Source organism: Sander lucioperca, chromosome 19 (assembly GCF_008315115.2).
Source record: "Sander lucioperca isolate FBNREF2018 chromosome 19, SLUC_FBN_1.2, whole genome shotgun sequence".
NCBI classification, from domain to species: Eukaryota; Metazoa; Chordata; class Actinopteri; order Perciformes; family Percidae; genus Sander; species Sander lucioperca.
Genome location: NC_050191.1, coordinates 13,605,145 through 13,623,104, shown reverse-complemented (window position 1 = coordinate 13,623,104; position 17,960 = coordinate 13,605,145). Strand labels below are relative to the sequence as shown.

The 17,960-nt window shown below is 42.3% G+C and overlaps 1 protein-coding gene across 2 annotated transcripts in view; it reads left to right on the top strand.

Annotated features, from left to right (window-relative positions):
- The window catches only part of sesn1 (sestrin 1), a 51,408-nt gene extending 34,255 nt beyond the window's left edge, over nucleotides 1-17,153 (top strand). Inside the window, exons 1-9 of one of the 2 annotated variants that reach the window (XM_031322167.2) lie at nucleotides 12,571-12,838; nucleotides 13,636-13,701; nucleotides 13,795-13,995; nucleotides 14,103-14,285; nucleotides 14,600-14,836; nucleotides 15,033-15,287; nucleotides 15,382-15,572; nucleotides 15,678-15,822; nucleotides 15,928-17,153. In XM_031322167.2, coding sequence (XP_031178027.1) covers nucleotides 12,737-12,838; nucleotides 13,636-13,701; nucleotides 13,795-13,995; nucleotides 14,103-14,285; nucleotides 14,600-14,836; nucleotides 15,033-15,287; nucleotides 15,382-15,572; nucleotides 15,678-15,822; nucleotides 15,928-16,014 — 1,467 coding nt within the window. In that variant the 5' untranslated portion in view covers nucleotides 12,571-12,736 and the 3' untranslated portion in view covers nucleotides 16,015-17,153. Of the gene's footprint in view, nucleotides 1-12,570; nucleotides 12,839-13,635; nucleotides 13,702-13,794; nucleotides 13,996-14,102; nucleotides 14,286-14,599; nucleotides 14,837-15,032; nucleotides 15,288-15,381; nucleotides 15,573-15,677; nucleotides 15,823-15,927 lie in introns of those variants that run through there. The other variant, XM_031322166.2, reaches the window with a different exon arrangement.
- Nucleotides 17,154-17,960: the final 807 nt, after the last annotated feature.

Sequence of the window (17,960 nt, the reverse complement as noted above, 5' to 3'; positions counted from 1 at the left end):
CAATTTCTACATCATTCATGTGACCAGTAAAAGAAAAATCTGGGAATTTGGGAAGCTGCAGTTTATGTGATGTAGCAAGAAAGCAGCTGCTATTTCATGAGCAAGGCGTTGTGTTTGTGTTTCAGCCAGTCAAAAAAAGACAGTAGTCCCTTCATTCAAAGTAAATATCTGTAAACTGATTAGTGACCATCTTTACTCATAATCCCATCTTGGCCATGCTGGTATAACATAGGGCTTTCTCTGTGGCATTTGGATTCTCTGCAGGACATGAACAGAGAGACAGACGGCAGACAGATGGCGCCGCAGGTGAGCGCACACTGAAAACGAGAGGACGTTTGTTACGTTAGCTCACTGTTCATGTTTCGGTTTACCCGCCCAAAACCAATACTGAAAGATCTGCTGTGGCTAACCCAACAAGAGAAATATACAGTACTTTATTTGATAATGAAACCCGATCCGGTCTGTGTAGAAAAAAATACACCCACTCAGCAAATGCATCTTTATCTTTGTCCCCTCAGGAAGTTAACACACTGTGCTTAGTTATTTTCTCTTTGCTGCATTTGAGATCAAGTTTTTTTTTTTACTTTCTCAGGCTGTATTTAGTTTGTGCGATTTGAAAGTGTTGTTTGATACTTTTCTCACCCTCTGTTTCCATTTCCATCTGTCTTCTATTCTCTCCTTCCTGTTGCATGCTCTGTCTCTCTCTAACACAGGTGATGTGGACTCTACTTAGCTCAGTTACTCATTATCCCCCATCCAGTCCTGTCAGTTAGCTGCCTGCTCTTCCACTGCTCGCCTTTGCAGGAGAACAGCAGCAATCTGAGAGGGGTAGTCATGACGCTGAACTTTTCCTCCTAGATATTTAGTGAGGAAAACATGCCCGGAGCCACGCATTTCTTGCTTAGTTGAAAGAATCTTGTGAGCAGCTACAGTTTTGGCAATGGTGCTTAAAGCTCATACCACATAGACACTCGTTAACACTTACGAGGAGCTCTTTGAGCGATGCTAAATGCATGTGTGCTTCCCAATGTTGTTGGGCCCTACTTATTATTTTTATTATTATTTTTCTTACCTTTTGAATGCTAAACTCAGCCTTTATTGCATAATATACTGTAGATTGAGAATAGAGGTTGACAAATGCTCCGGAGGAAAGCAGGGGGATCTGGGAGATTTGCGGACTGTGGCTGAGCTATGCTGCTTTGATATTTAGGTGTGTTTTTGTGTGGAAAACCTGACAGAAATCTGATCCCCTTCAGACTTCAACAGTATGCCTACACCTCTGGCTGCCACTAATCCCATAATGGGCTGACTCTGCACTGAAGCTGCACAAATACTGTTCCCCTTGGTGATAACTCTGACAGTGGTTTGTTTCTGTTAATGCTCCCCGTGTATGTGCTCTGCATTACAGTGTGTGCCTTAGTTTGTGTGTAGTGTGTGTGTGTCTTCTCAGGTGAGTGGGCACAGATAGGTAATCTAGTGTACAGAGTCATCGATTTTCCTGCTGCACAGGAAGTGGCTGGTTATTGATTCTCAGGGACAATGATGTCACTCTAGATGGTGTGGGGTGTTTGCTTATCCATGATAAGGTACGAGGCGCTTTCTCTCCGCACACTGGTCAAATAATCCTCTCCCCCTCTGTCCTCTTACCTTTTATCACTCTTCTCTCATCACTCTTTCCACTCCATCTTTTCATTCATTGTGAATGCCCTCTGTAACCCCCACATCCATTATGTGTGACATAATCACTGATGAGGGATGTCACTTATAAAAGTCATGCATTTGGCTAGATTGGTGAGTATGGTTACAGTGTCAAATATGATCCCCACAAATGTCTTCTTTGCTATTATGTTAAAAATATATGCATTTTAATTTAGATAACTATGTTTGACACATTTTATTTAGTCAAAAAGTATACAATTTGACGTTTGATTATAAAACAAAATCAGCAGCATTAAAGCTCTACAGTTTTTGACAGTGTTTTCCATCTCTGTGTAGTCTAAAAGGCCTTATCTTTTATCACAAACCTGTTGGATCGCTTTACTTTTCTTCACTCTTAGGTGTAAACTTTACTTAGTCATGATCCTCTTGTCCTTTGGCTTCCTCTTTTAAAAAAATAATGTGGACACTCACAACTTTCCGACGCAAATGACTCAGTCAAGCCACCTTGCCAATTTAGCGGAGTTAGCCTAACCGCATATTATAACTGCTTATCAACTTCCCCATAGATTAATTACTTTTTATCAGACATGACACCAATAGGAACATTGCCATTTAATACAAAGGTGTCTACCTATATAAGTTATGTAAGACCATTTATTACACATCAGCTCCCAACAGGTAATGTTTATAACATTAAGTACCAAAAAGTATGAGGAATTCAAATTTGAAAAAAAGCAAGCATTTACTTGCTGCATGAATTGAGAAACTGATGTTATTGGTCCCCACAGTAATATAATCAGTGAATGCTACACTGGACTGATCTCCTAATTTAATCTGACACTTCAAAGTTAGTGAGATATTTGAACCGGACTTGAGTCCACAAGGGGAATAATTCAGAAGAGTTTCAGCCGTCGGGTTTGTTCTTTTCTTGGTCCCACAGGCCTGTAATTGATTAACCACAGCGCAAATATGTCCAACACTACCTGGAGGACCACACACACACACACACACACACACACACACACACACACACACACACACACACTGCTGTCAGGGTTAGCAGGTCCATGGAGAGTTTTATAAAGATGAAGACATGCACACAAGCCCTACACATTAACCTAGTACATTTTTTAAAGGGAAAGTTAAAAAAGTTGAAGCTACATTAATTGGTCAAATAAACACCCCAAAAGCACAGATATTGTGAGAATATGTTTCTTTAAATATAGTTTTAGATAACCATTTCATTAGAGGGAAACAAATTCTCACCCTGCAGCTTTTGTTTACATCAAGCAAAGGCAGCATGTAAGCATGAAATAAGCAAACGTATACAATATACAATATTTGTAAATGTAGACTGTATATCGTGCTAATAAAAAATGGCTATTTTCTCCCTAAAATGTCTACAACAGGTGATTAAGTTATTATAATGATTTTGTTGTTGTTTAGTTATTATAATTTAAGTTGACTTGAATTTACTGTGAGACACGTGAGTGACTGTTTGCAAGCACTGTTTGCGTAACCGGAAGGATGTATGGACATATTTTAGGCCCAGAAGATAATGTGACTTAGTAAGCATTTTCTACATTTTTCCAGTGTTGTCTTAGACAGTGCAAACTCATGATCTCATGTCATGTGCTTGTGTTTGAGGAACTTACTGGGTCTAGTCCCAGGAGGATGACATGCATGTACATGTTCTGTTTGTGTATGTTGTACTTGTCCTTCTTGTGTTTGAGTATGCTGGCTTCACTGTGTACATTTTCTGTATGTCATCTTAGACCTCTTTTTCGAAGTTAAACTTGTGGTAGTCCATAACTCACAGATCTGTTTACTTCAGTTTATTAGAGGGTACATACTGTACTGTTATTCGGACGTCTCCCATTGACCTTTAACTGGCCTGGTAGATTCAGAGTTCACCCAGGAGACTAAAAAAATAAAAATTAAACAGGTGGAGCACAGAGGGAAAACCATGTTGCCTCAACACTTTGCATTTAGAGAGTTTGGAAGGCAGTGTCCTTTTTTGTTAGCTTTTCTTCAAAACAAAAATGAGAATAAAAGTGTAAGGAATTGATTAATCTGTGTGTTATCGGATCTAATGTAAGATGCAATCGCTTGCATGTGGCTATCTAGTTTACCTTAAAAGCAAAGGAGCATTTCATACTTTATGGGTTCACGGGTGGTGTAAAAAAAGAACCTGTTCATTATAGCACATCCACTGTGTTGTATTTCCCTACTAAAAGCAGGTCCTTGATGCTATATCAGAGGGTACAGTAGCGTTAGCAGGTTTGTCCTGCTCTTAATTGGACTTGGGGATGTTTACACTCCAGCAACTCCAGCCAAACTTGTTATCAATATAGCAGTATTCGGTTTGCCAAACACACTTGTTAACCCAAAATGCTTTTTCTCCTGTAACGTTAAAAGTAAATAAGAACAATAAAGCATAACTCACAACCTCTGTCCTGCTTGTCCGAGTATGTAAGCTTAGCATTCAGACAGGGTTATGTAAGAACAAAATGACAGTCAAATCTTACACTTTTCCTCATCCCAATTGATACTACTAGTGCTTACTGGCTCTACATTGCAATAAAAGAACAATGTTGCTCCTTTTATATCCATGTCTTCTACATGGATCATCAACTGGTAAGGATGTTGATTTTGTTTACCAGGGACATGAAGCTTTAGCCTCAGTCTATTAGCCTTATTTATGTATGTAGCCATCAAGTGCATATTTAAGATCTGTTTACTTTAGGATTCTCATTGTAGAACGAGTCAGTTTGAAGCATTAAAAAGACAGCCAGAGACTGCATTTTCAACCAACTCATGGAGCTAACGTTAGCTTAAAGGTCCCATGGCATGAAAATTTCACTTTATGAGGTTTTTTTAACATTAATATGAGTTCCCCCAGCCTGCCTATGGTCCCCCAGTGGCTAGAAATGGCGATAGGTGTAAATTGAGCCCTGGGTATCCTGCTCTGCCTTTGAGAAAATGAAAGCTCAGATGGGCCGATCTGGAATCTCCTCCTTATGATGTCATAAGGAGGAAGGTTACCTCCCCTTTCTCTGCTTTGCCCGCCCAGAGAATTTGGCCCGCCCATGAGAAAGAGAGAGACATCATGGCTTGAAAACAAGCAAAGTGGCAGTTGGTCAAGGCAACAACCCCACCCTCCACCTTGCCCCCCCCCCTCTCTCCTCCTCAATAGCATTTAAAGCTACAGACACAGAAATGGCACATCCTAAGGAAAGCTCATTGTGGAACTGGCTCTAGTGGCTGTAATTCTGCACCAAGACTGAATTTCGGGAAAGAGACTTCAGATACAGTATTAGGGGACCACTAAGGCCTATATAAAAGCATCCAAAAAGCGGCATGTCATAGGACCTTTAATTAGCTAGCTAGCTACAGCTGATTAAATCCGATAAAGCAGTAGTTGTCAGCAAGAAAAGAGAAGACTGCTTTTGTCTACCGCTGTCTAAAATCAAGGAGCCGTTGTTTAAAGAAAAATTACTTTGAATTTTGAGTGTGATATCTGACACCATTACCACATCGTTAACTTCATAAGTGCAATGCTGCTATTAAATAGAAAACCGACTTTAACCCTTTATCTTAATATGTCGAATGTGGGGAGATTTAAGTCACTATGGGGAAATAGTAATTAGTGATATTTAAATATTTACAAAGGCAATGGAAATATTAAATGAATTCCATTTTTTACTTGTCGCGTGACTTTATATTAGGATTCCCACCTTCACTCTGCCATTCTTCTTCTGTCCCCACTGTCCGATGTCTTCAAAGTCTTAAAATGATCTCTAAAATTATTGAAAAGGCTGAGTCAGTGATGGGTGAAGAGGACAGCGACCAAGGTGATCAAGTTTCCACCGAATCAAACAGACATTTCATAAACGATTAAAACATTAATGGGGCAGTCGCCGTGACTATTTTGTGCCGCCATTCAGTAAGGGAACTCATTGCCTATTAATGAAGTAATAGGACACGGTCAAAATGGTTCTGAGGGCAGCGATTAGGCCATATCACATCCTCCCCTCCTGAAGTACAGCAGGATCACCTCCACTCTCAACTTTTCAATCAAAATACATCCAAGGTTGCAGATTGAGCAGATAGATAGTGGAAAAAGAAGTGAAACCAGCATTCTCAAACAGAGTGCAATAGTTTTCTTTGCTGTAGCCTCCCTGATGTATTCCATCACACTTTATCAGGTTTTTTTTTGTCTGTGGTCTAATCTGGTATAGCTCACACTGGATCGCTGCTCTCAGGACTGTCAAAGCTTCTTCTGTTGAATAAAATGTGTTAATTGACTCGCTTTCTTCAAATGCTGAAACTAAGACTCAATGGTGCATCAAGTTTTTATTGCCTTTTGATTACTAGCTGGAGCACTGTCTGCTGTTGTGAACTTGTTTATTGGTATTTTTGGGAATGAATCACCTCAGTTCTGTATTCTCACTGAGACAGGTGAAGGCTTGGTTCTTTTGTGCTGGGTTTACAGTGCCCATTAAGAATTACAGGGTGATGATCAACAACTTTTTGGCCAGCTTCTCAGTGAGATGAGTCATTTTTTGCTCAGTCAGCAGAGCTGAGGTCTTGTCAGAGAGAGAGAAAAAAAACAGCTGTGCATGCCAGGAGGCACACAGCAGCGTCTGACCCGAGGGACTGTTTTCTTTGGGGCTCTAAGAGTCCCAGTGCTGGTTTAAGGTCAGCTTTGTTAGTCCCATGTTTTTGGATAATAGTAGCTTTCCCTATGATTTCACTCTGCATGTCTTCAGTATCTAAAAACATTTGCTACGATACTTTGCAAGACTCCGAGTTTTGTCTTTTGGCAGCACCTCTGGACTCACCCCGCAGTGTTATCTCCTGTGTTTCCCATCAGGAAACTTTATGAAGAGGGAGAGTCAAAGGACAGCTGGGGTTGTTGTTAGAGAAATAGAGAGAATATATAGAGAAAAGAATACAGGCGAAGCAAAATGGAGTTTTTCATTGATGTTGTAGTGGCTGTGTCATATCAATCTAAAGATAGCAGATGAAAGCTTTGTTATTTTCTGTTTTTCTGTGGGATCTTTTTCTCTTGAAGCCTGTTGTATTGTGACAGCTGCCCTCTCCCTGTTAGAATAACATCCCCGGGAACTCACTCTTCCTCACATGCACATGGGTTGCAGGCCTACGCCTTTTCTCCTGTATTGTAGCCCACTGTGCATATAGATTACTTAGAGATTTGTGTATATGCGGGTTTTACACCTGGCAGTGTAAATTCATAAAAGCGACATTATCTTTTGTCCCAGATACCTCAATCTGTAGTTTTTTTCTTTTCTTTTTTTCCATGTGCGTCCTGAGGTCTCCACAGTTCCTTTTGCGTTTCATGGAATCCAAGGAACGCTGCTTCCTCCCAGTGTTGGTGTGCGCTGGTCCAGGACCCGCTGGTCTGGGGGGGCACGCCTCTCCTCTCAGGAAAGCTGGCGCTTGGCGAGACCGCTCCACTCTGATAGCCTGCCAGAAAACACACAGATCAGAAAAGAGGCGACTGGGAAAAAAGGAGAAGAAAAGGGACCAAGAGTTGCTCAAAATGGGCAAAAAGGCAACTCTGGTCCAGTTAATTCCCACATCGATTCAACTTTGGCTCATAAGTCTTGACATCAAATGAAAGTGAAGGTTAAAATGTCACCACATGACACCCTCACATTGAAGCTTATGATCAACAGGTTTTGACAACTTAGCACCATTTTTAAAGGCTGGTTACTTCTCTATGAGATGAGAGAAGTCTGCAGGTTGCAGGCTGCTGGACAGGTAAGGGTTAACCCTCCAGTCTGCTCAGTTAAATGCTCTGTGATAGGTGAACAGGCCCAACATAGAGTTGTGTTTGAAGAGTGGGGTGGGGGATACCCTGTAGTCTGCAGTTTTCACTCTTTGTGCACAAGTTTAAAACTATCCTATCTGTAGATCGGTAGTATTCAAATGTATTGATTTACTCCTTTACTGTTAAAAACAGTCACTGCAGGTTTCAGAGTGTATCTGTTTACATGGAGAAAAAAGTCTCTAGTTGTTTTCCACATATGAGAGCTGCTGTTGTGAGCCTCTGGGCCAAGTTGAACCATGTGGTTTTGTGTTTGCTGTGAAGTTAGGAGACAGTTGTTTCGCCACAAAAAAACAACAACAACAACAACTCATAACTGGGCAAATAATCAGTAAACTAAACTACTTTCTATGAAACAAACCAGAGTAGTTTGTTCAGTGAACTTCATACCTCGGCAAAACTTTTTTTTCGGTTTTCCTTTTTTTTTTCAGAGAAACTCGAGAGGCAGAGGAGATTGGTTCCTGTAACTGTTGTTCTGCCCTGTGATTGGTGGAAGCCTGTTGCTAGGCTTATGTCAGCGTTTGCGAGTTTTCTGCTTCCTCTCCTCTGTGCACTGATAGGTTAGGTTTGTACTGGTCTGGTGGACTCCTGCCACTTGTTGAACATCCCCACAGTTTTTGCGGTTCCCTCGCGTCTAACTGCATGAGAAAACACAGCAGCCGCAGCACTGAGACACATGTGCAGAGTTTACGTCTGGCATGGCTTCCTCTCTCTGTATTTTTATCTTATTAACTTTTATCATCCTCTTTACTGCTTTAATCCTGTTGTTAATTCTGCTCAACACTCATAAAAGAAAAAACAACTGCTTTTGTGAGCATTTGAGAAAGTAGCTGCCATACTTTCTTACTTATAAAAAGTTTAGTTAACTTAATTCTTAACCGTAGATAGTTGGATGTTAATGAAATGGCTACTTTGCTTTAAAAAGTATTAATTGTTTGTTCCAGATTTAGATCCCTTTTCGTACCACTTTCTACACTAATCCTCAAATTTCTAAATCTCTGTAAAATGTTATAACAACATGCCAACTGTCTGTTTACTGGTGTACTTCACTAAACCTGAAATTCCTCATTGTCACTTATTGAACATGGGTTCACTCTTTTCTATGGTATATATTTCAGGCTTTGTTGACTGATACTATGTTTTGAATGTGTGAAACACTCTCACTCTGTAGGTTTGAAGGCTGTTGTTGTTGTTTGTAGTTTGCACATTCATGAAGCACACAGAGACGTTGCTAAGCTTGGATGTAAGATGGACAAAATGGATTCCTAAATTCCAATAAGAGTCAAAATGTCTACAGAAACTTCTCAAACCACTCATGCAGCACAATAAACTGACATTTTTCACCAAAATATAGCCGCATACACTGTTTCTAAACTGTCAGCTCCTGCTTCTTCCTACATAAAATGTGTATAAGCTGATGCTCTCATGTGCAAAGTAGGCATTATGTTTCTATGGCCACTGGTTCATGCACTAAAGGGAATCTATATGTAACCTTTTCTGAACACCAGCCTCTATGGCCACAAGAAGGAATTATGGGATAGTGGTGAATGCTAACATGTATTGTTAAGAGTAGCACAAGCATCACGACGAACGCCGTGCAACCAGTAACCAGTAACCTAGCTCAAACGCAGCGTTTGTGATTCCACTGCTCATGACGGCCGCATGTAAACATTAACGCTACTGTCTTTATAATCTATCTTTGTAATAAACTGTCTGTACACTTACAACGTTCTCAATGCTTCAGTTTGCATATAGGGACCCTCATTATGCTACCGTTTAAGTGTGGTGCTATTTTGAGCCATGTTAGTGGTGTAGAAATAGTGATTTACCCTGTGCCCCGAAAGCTAGCGTTAGCAGCAAAACACCGGTTTGCGGTAGCTAGTTTCAAGCTACAGACACATTCGATTAGCATGAAAACAGATCCCAGAGAACGTTCGACTTGGTACACATATGTTATTAACCCCTAGGTCCCGGAATTGTCCTTTTTAATGGGAATAATGTTTTATAATTCTTATTAGTGTAGGACTAGTGGAAATGTGTCCATTGTTCAGGCCAACATCTCTTCCCAATGTTGTCCTAACCCCTATACTCCAAACACCCATCACACACTCATCACTCTGTCACAGTCACTGGTTTATCCCCTACAACAGCTACTTAGTTACAGCTATTTAGCCATTTAAGAGCAACATTGTGTGACATAAAAGATGTAGGTCTTCAGACTCCTGCGAAACACCTGCAGTGTGGTTTTTATATGTCACACCGTGTTCTGAACCAGCTTCAGAAGACACCACAAAGTCTTACAAGCAAGGCATAACTTATTGAAGTCTGAAGTCAAATATTTTGTCACGTTTCCCTTAATCGTATCAACAACAGAGACATAAAGTCCAAGTGTGCAATCCAACACACTTACCTAAAGATATACAGGGATTGTCTGGCTACTCCACATAGCATTCGGGGGTCGGAGGAAAACATGCTCTGGTTTATTGGCATTTCTTTAAACCAATCACAATCGTCTTGGGCAGTGCTAAGCACCAGAGAAAAGCCGTGGTGCCGCTGCAAAACGGGCTCTGAAGGAACTTTTTTTGGTGGAACGTGTACGTTTTAAAAGTTGTTTTAGTCGTGCAACAGAAAACTCAGATTGGACAGATAGTCTAGCTAGCTGTCTGGATTTACCCTGCAGAGATCTGTGGAGCAGTTAACCATAGTCCTCATAAATCGACCAGAGTTTAGTTTATGCCAACACAAAGGAAGCCCAAGGCAACGGATATCCGGCCTAAATCAGTGAAATCCGGCGGATTTTCCAGCGGCAATGGAGCAATCCCGGAAGTGGAACGTCAAGGATATAGACTACAGGGATTGGAACTGTATGTTTAGTTGGACAAAAACACTAAAGGGTCATTTACGAGCTTTTTCTGGAGCTTTCCGAATCCTTCAGAGCATACAGTATATAATATATGGATATTTAGTGTTTTGATAACAAGTCTGTCATTACACAAACTTCCTATAAATCCATTTAACTTGTTTACAAGCTCTGGTTTGCTTTTGCATAATTCAGCTCTTAGTACCAACTACAAACATGCAACTTTTTATCATTTGGACCAAAGACCGTGAACTGAAGGTGTAATCACAGCCTTGATGTAGGAAGAAGCAGATATGCCCGGATCACTGCACACACAGAGATACTCCTGATGTGAGTACAGTAAAGCCTACAGAGTAGTCAGTGCGTGCACTCTGACAATAGTGTTTGGCCCTGTCCGCGAGGCCAGACCCCCCCGAGCCTAAGCGCTTTTATGTGAAAAGGTTTGGTGTGTCGTAAGCCCTAACGCTGACCAGCCTCTTCTGTAGCTTTGCTGAGCCATGGGGCTCCCAGCAGCCCTGGGAGTGCTGACTCCAGCCCTGGGAACATGTTTACCGCTGCCCTGCACCCCACCCTGTGGCATCAGGAGAGGGACCAGGGAGGGGGAGGAGGGGGGCTGTTGGGGGCTGTTGGCTTGATCCACAAAATGAACCTGCTGAATACTGTGCTATCTATCAGTCCTAGGGACTTGCAGTCGGTCGCCAAACTTGCCGGGCAGGCTTGTGATTGGAGTGCACAGGGGCAGATTTGCCTTTACTTGGCTTCCACTCACCATCTCCTCATTGTTGCCAAATGTAACTTCTTTTTTCTCTTGAGTACCCTTCACAGTTCATCTAAACATTTACATAGAGTTGTTGCAGTAAGGATGAACTGAAACGTAGTATCTCACAAAATGTACAACTTTTTCAAACAATCAAAACTATTGTGGAGTTTTCTTCCCATAAAATGTGTCTTTTGAAATATCTAAAAAAAAAAGTTTTTGTTTTGCTTAGGAAACATGTTATTTTGAAATCTCTTACAGAAACGTGACGCACAGATGTGCATGTGTGTGCACACTCTGGCCAATATGGGGATGCTTTTGTAATGTGGTTGCTGGCAATCCACAGAGGAAAAAACACTTGACTCACATGTGCTGTTACATGAAATTACAAATGTTTATCTGTTGTTTACCAGAAATTTCAAAGACAAGTATACCACACAAGTTATTTTGACAACAGACTTGTCTGTGTGGAATAAGGTGGCTTTCATACTATAATATAAAACGTGTGGTACACAGTGTTGTTTTCAGTACATCTCATCTGAAATCATTCTAAATAATTATTGACTTTTTAACCACCGCACTGTGATAAACCAGTTATGCACCGTTCCAATGAACGTGTTATTGCCAAGCTGGGATAAACAAAGCCATAAGAAGGGCTTTCCTTGACTCTGCTTCCTCTTAGCTTTTAAAGGACTCCTTCAGCTGGGGCTGATAGGTGGATCACATTATCTGAGGGCTGATAGGCTGCGGTGCAAAGCCACTAACTGAAGGGCTGTTGTTGTTGCAGCAGGTCCTGCAGCTATTCATCTCGCTGTGTGCTGATGCTGATCTTTCCACAGCAGACCTTTACCTTCTTCTTCTGCTCAACAAGCCCCACACACACACACACACACACACACACACACAGATGCCCCCCCAGTGCAGCAAGAGGCCAATAGGGGAACTTGCTGCTGCATGCTAGAGCTGGTTTTGGGTGGTTGTTATTGTTGTTTTCATTGAATGCAGATTACACAGATACCAAACATGCCTTTTTCCAGCGAGATTTGGCAGTTTTACAGAAAACTAGTTCTAGTAATCCTGCAGCGTGGTTTCTCCATACCATATTTGCTTTATTGATTTCCTCCTCCAATCACAATCAATTCTTAAATCAATCACCTTGAGTTGATTGCTGCCATACAGATTGCAGTGCATTACAGTAAATTCAATCATGATCATGGCAGCAGGGAACAAAAGAAGGAGAAAGAAGTGATGATGTTCTTAGAGGGGGGGATTGTTTTCTCTGCTCACGTTTAGGACCCCCCCCTCCCTCTTTCTCCTCACGCTTAGCACCGCCCACACGTGCTCCTCCTGCCGCCATTGGCGGCTGGGAGGCTGTTTTCGCCGCTTGATTGGCGGTTGAGCACGTCGATCACACGAGCCTCGACTTATTTACCGAATGTATGAGCGAGAGAGGACGGTATTCTGCTGTAGGGCTGCAACAGCTGACTGCCGAGCACTTTACCCAGTGCCTCAAGGAACAAAGAGAGAAGGAAACAGCCATTCAGAATACTTTTTTAAAGATTTTTTTATTCCCTTCAAATAATCAAAACTGCAGCGAGGACACGCGATGAGGCACGCGGTCGCCCCGGCAGAAAACGTGGAAAATAATTATTTTGCAGTGACAGACCAGTTAAAGATATGTACCCATTGTGAACGGCTAAGCAAAAAGGTAAGAGAAAGAAAAGGGCTTCAGGAAAAAATAACATTATTTCATAACGCACCGATTTTAAAGCTGCAACCTGACTTTGGGATTTAGAAAAGTGTGTTACATTATTGATGTTTTTAGGCGACGTTATTCCTTTGAACAAACAAGCTGCAGTGCAGTCTTTTGTGCAGGATTGTTTACGAGTAAGAAGAGTGTGTGTGGTCATTGGTCAAGAAATGTGTTACTGAGTTTATTTTCTTCGTTGATTTAAATGTCAAATGTGTAGACACATAAATGACACGTTTAAATACATGTTTTTAATCCAGTGTCATTTCTGAATAGTGTATAGGCTACATTTCGTTGGTCTTTCATTCATCCACTTTTATCTTCATTGTGCGCTGCGGGACGGTGTCCGCTAGTAGACATGTCTCGACAAGCAGCGGAAAGTTACAGGACATAATAGAGGCTATGCAAAGGTTTCTATTGTGTTTTTAATTTTGTATGAAGGCAAAGTGTGTGTTTGGGATTTGTCATTAATTATGAAAAGTCAGAGTTTAATCCTGCTTTTCAGTTTATTGTGACTGCTATGAGTTGCATGTTGCTTCCACAATGGGGAAGTCGCATTTCTATTGTAATTTTCTCAGTAAACCAGAAAGGATCTGACTAACAAAGTCAATCAGATTTCTCACACTGGTGAAGGAATACCGTGACAGTAGAAATAAGAAGTGATGATCGCAGACAAACTTTGCGTGGAGCTTCCCCCTCTGCTTTCCTGTGGTATTTAAAGTGCATGTTTTTCCTCTTTTTTTTTTGTCGTACAGGACTTGGGAGTAAGGATCCCAAGACCCTTAGGAAACGGACCAAGCAGATTTATCCCTGAAAAAGAGGTAAAAGACCACCAGAGATTTCAGAGACTTTTAACTCACTTGCAAACATGAACCGATTTAGGAAACTTATGACTTGTTTTTTTTCCTATTCAGATTCTTCAAATCAGTAAAGTGGACGCCAGGACACAGTCGATATTTGAGGATGCATTTGCAGCCCTCGGTCGTCTTGACAACATTTCTTTGGTGATGGGCTTCCATCCGCAGTACCTGGGGAGTTTTCTCCGGACGCAGCACTACCTGCTGCAGATGGATGGACCTCTGTCTTTGCACTACCGACACTACATCGGCATCATGGTACAGTCATGTTTATTCTCTGATATCAAATCCACGCCTCATTTAACTGTTAATGTGTCAAGCTGTTAAATATATTGTGGTTAATCTCTCCTTCTCTGATCCTGCAGGCGGCAGCTAGACACCAGTGTTCCTACTTGGTCAACCTCCACGTGAACGACTTCCTCCAGGTCGGGGGTGATCCCAAGTGGCTGAACGGCCTGGATGAAGCGCCGCAGAAGTTGCAGCAGCTCGGGGAGCTCAACAAAATCCTGGCTCACCGACCTTGGCTTCTCACCAAGGAACACATCGAGGTGAGAGGACGGGCATGGTCTGGAGGGTGGACGTGGACATGAAAAGTCTTGCGTAACAGGCTGAGATCATGGGTGGAGGCTAGAATATAGCTGCAGTTGTATAACTTGGATTTGGGAGTCATTGCAGTAGAGGTGTAGCGACAGAGGGATGTGGGGGGGGGGGGGGGGTGTGAGGCTGGAAAACGAAGAGACAATAAATTGGTTAGGAAGGGTGAAAACATATTTTCCCACTTCCGAAAAGGTCATTGATATTGAAGTCATTATTTGGCTCCAGTTACCAAGGCTCACTTTATTTTTCCTTTCATTTATCCCAGTGCCTTCTGAAGGCAGAGGAGCACAGCTGGTCCCTCGCAGAGCTAATCCACGCCGTGGTCCTCCTCACACACTACCACTCCCTCGCCTCGTTCACCTTCGGCTGCGGCATCACGCCCGAGATCCACTGCGACGGCGGACACACTTTCAGACCTCCCTCCCTCAGCCAGTACTGCGTCTGTGACATTGCCAATGGCAACGGGCATGCTAATCACCACGACGATCCGCTTGGCAACCAGGTGAGTGGTCAAGGATGGCGTTTGTTCAGTGAGCTAGAGTGTGTTTCAGGTTTTCTTACTAGTGTGGGAAACTTAAGGCAGCAGTTGTAATCCCTGCACTGTACATCCTGGGTGTGAAGTGCATGCTGAGTGAAGATGCTTCTTGTAGGACTCCGTCCTAACCGTAGGCGTGCTCTCTTGCTCTTTGTTCCCAAAGGAGATGTGCGGCGAGGTGGAGGTGCTGATGGAGCGCATGAAGCAGCTGCAGGAATGCCGCGACGACGAGGAAGCTAGCCAGGAGGAGATGGCAACTCGCTTTGAGAGGGAGAAGACGGAGAGCATGCTGGTGGCCACAGCGGAGGACGAGGAGTGTGTCCCCTCCAGAGACATCTCCCGACACTTTGAGGACCCCAGCTATGGCTACAAGGACTTCTCCAGAAGGGGGGAGCATGTGCCCACATTCAGAGTGCAGGTAGAGATCAAATACAGTCTGAAGATGGGAGGACAGTACACTAAAAAGATGGTCCATATGACTGTTATTTACTTCTAATTTGTCTTTGCTCCAGGACTACAGCTGGGAGGATCACGGTTTCTCTCTGGTCAACAGACTGTACCCTGATGTTGGTCAGATGCTGGACGAGAAGTTCCAGATGGCCTACAATCTGACCTACAACACCATGGCAACACACAAGGATGTAGACACCAGTATGCTGCGCAGAGCCATCTGGAACTACATCCACTGCATGTTTGGCATCAGGTCAGTCGCTGGATACTCGGGAAGCTTAAAAAACGTTTATGATGCAACCTTTATTTTGTAATGTTTGCAGCAATGTTGCCAACACTGTTTCTCTGTTATCCTCAGGTATGATGACTATGATTATGGGGAGATAAACCAGCTTCTGGACCGTAGCTTTAAGATCTATATTAAGACAATGGTGTGTAGTCCTGAGAAGACCACCAAACGAATGTATGAGAGCTTCTGGAGGCAGTTTCAGCACTCCGAGAAGGTAAGATCCTGATCCTCCCTGGCCTCATCTGTAGCAGCTATTTTAATTGGTTGATTAACGTACATTTACATTTTACATTTAATAACTGTCTCTTTTCTCCTGCAGGTCCACGTTAATCTGCTTCTTATGGAAGCGCGAATGCAGGCAGAACTGTTATACGCTCTGAGAGCGATTACCCGCTACATGACATGAAGTGCTTTTGGCGTTTTTATCGTTGTCTTTTTACTGTCTGTCATTGCTCATTATGGGACACTTTAAGAAAAAAAAAGTTAATCTAAGGGGGGGGGGTTCAACAAAAATGTGGAAGAGATGTGAGAAGCCCTGGGTTGTGACAGTGCTTATTGGATGGATGTTGAGAAGAGGAACAGAACAAATGGAAAAAAAAAAGAACTGTTGAAGTCATCTCAAACTACAAGTGGATACATGAACTCAGTTTGTGTTGCCTGCAGTGGCACAACTGAGGGCAGCCTGGAGCAAACTCCTGCTCTGCTGGGGAGTTTGTGCCGGGCCTGACCACTGACACAGGAGGCATCCAGGACAATGTTTCAGTATTCCAGCATGCAACCCCTTTTGTTGCCAATCTCTTCTGTCTCCTGGTAAAGTGAAGACCCACAAAAAATCCCCAGAAAGCTGTGCAGCCAGAACCAGCCTGCACTTTGATTCTGTCATCACTGTTGTATCATTTAGTATCTTTAATATCTTTTTATTTCATTTTGTATTAAGGGAAGTGGATGTTGTTATCGATGTGGTTGCCGTTAGTAGTAACTGGAGAGCATTAACTTTTGGGCTTTTTTTTTTTTTTTTTTTTTTTTTTAACGTGTGCCTGAACTATCCAGCACAGTGTGCATACGTGCTGATGCTGCTGCTCCCATGTTGTATTCAGCAGGGTCATATTGATCCCCAAATCACCCCCCCAACCCCATTATATCCCCTAAGCCCCTATCCACTAGAAATCCACTGCATTACCCCCCCTCCCCCTTCCTCCACCCCAATCTCAAATGTCAATGTAAGCTAATCCAAGGAGTGTGTGAAAGCCAGAGCGGTTTGGAAAGAAACTCAAGAACACTGTCTGAGCCCTTTTTTGAGTTTGACTGTACATGTGTGGATGAGTTCTGTGTTCATGATGACTGAGGAGTTGATGTTTGTGGTGCGTGTGTGTGTCACAAAAGTGACAGAGAAAAAAAAAAAAGTTTGTCTTTGAATTTCATGTGTCAAAAAAAAAAAGCGAGGCACTTTGAAGGAAAGACTTCTTGCTTCTGCTGTAGCTCTGTTATTGTGAGTAACTGTGTATCATTTGTTGTTGTTGATGTCTTTTTTTTTCTGGTAATGGGAAAAAAAAAAAGCTAATCAAAAAGAAAGTTAGAAACCAGGTTTTCCAGGAGGGATTTGCTTCCGGTTGCCCTAACCACATCTTATCTGTCTTCCGCTTATCTCAGCTGCCTGGTCACCCTAACACACTTTCGAAGCTTTGGATTGTGAATTTACCAGTAAATGAATACCTCTTCTGTTTTTCTCTATAAAACATAAGTGCTCTTTGGTGAGCAGAGACTCTTTCCAGGCTGTTCCCATTGCTCGGGAACCCGGTGGGCTCACACATGGCCGACTGCGGTCGATTAGCTGTTGAATGCATAAGGTTGTAGCTGTGCTTATTTCCCTGCTGGGGAAGTCTAACCAGTGCAAAAGCAGCTTTTCGTTTCTTTTTTGATAAATTTTGAACAGAGGTGAGAAACCTCTGCTGTTTTGTTTTTTGTTTACTAAAACCAGTAAAGTACTGCATTCTTCTGAGGGTGGATTGAGAGAATCAGACAGATGAATGAGTGATGTTGAGGAGGATGATGATGATGATGATAAAGGAATGGTACATTTGGAAGTGTTTTGAGAGGAAGTGGAGCTTTGTTTTCGAACTTCTGACTGACGTCAGTTACTGACACTTTTTTATATGAAAACATATGAAAAATATGGAAAAAAATAAACTATGAAATTGAATTGTTGTGTATCATTTGTAGTTTTCTCCTAAACAAATCTGATTTCACTGCTTCATCAAGGACATATTAGATGTGGAGAGGCCTACGCAATTCAGGAATCAAACAGTCATAGCACAATCAGTGTCAACATCAGCTCACTTCCACTGTGCGGGA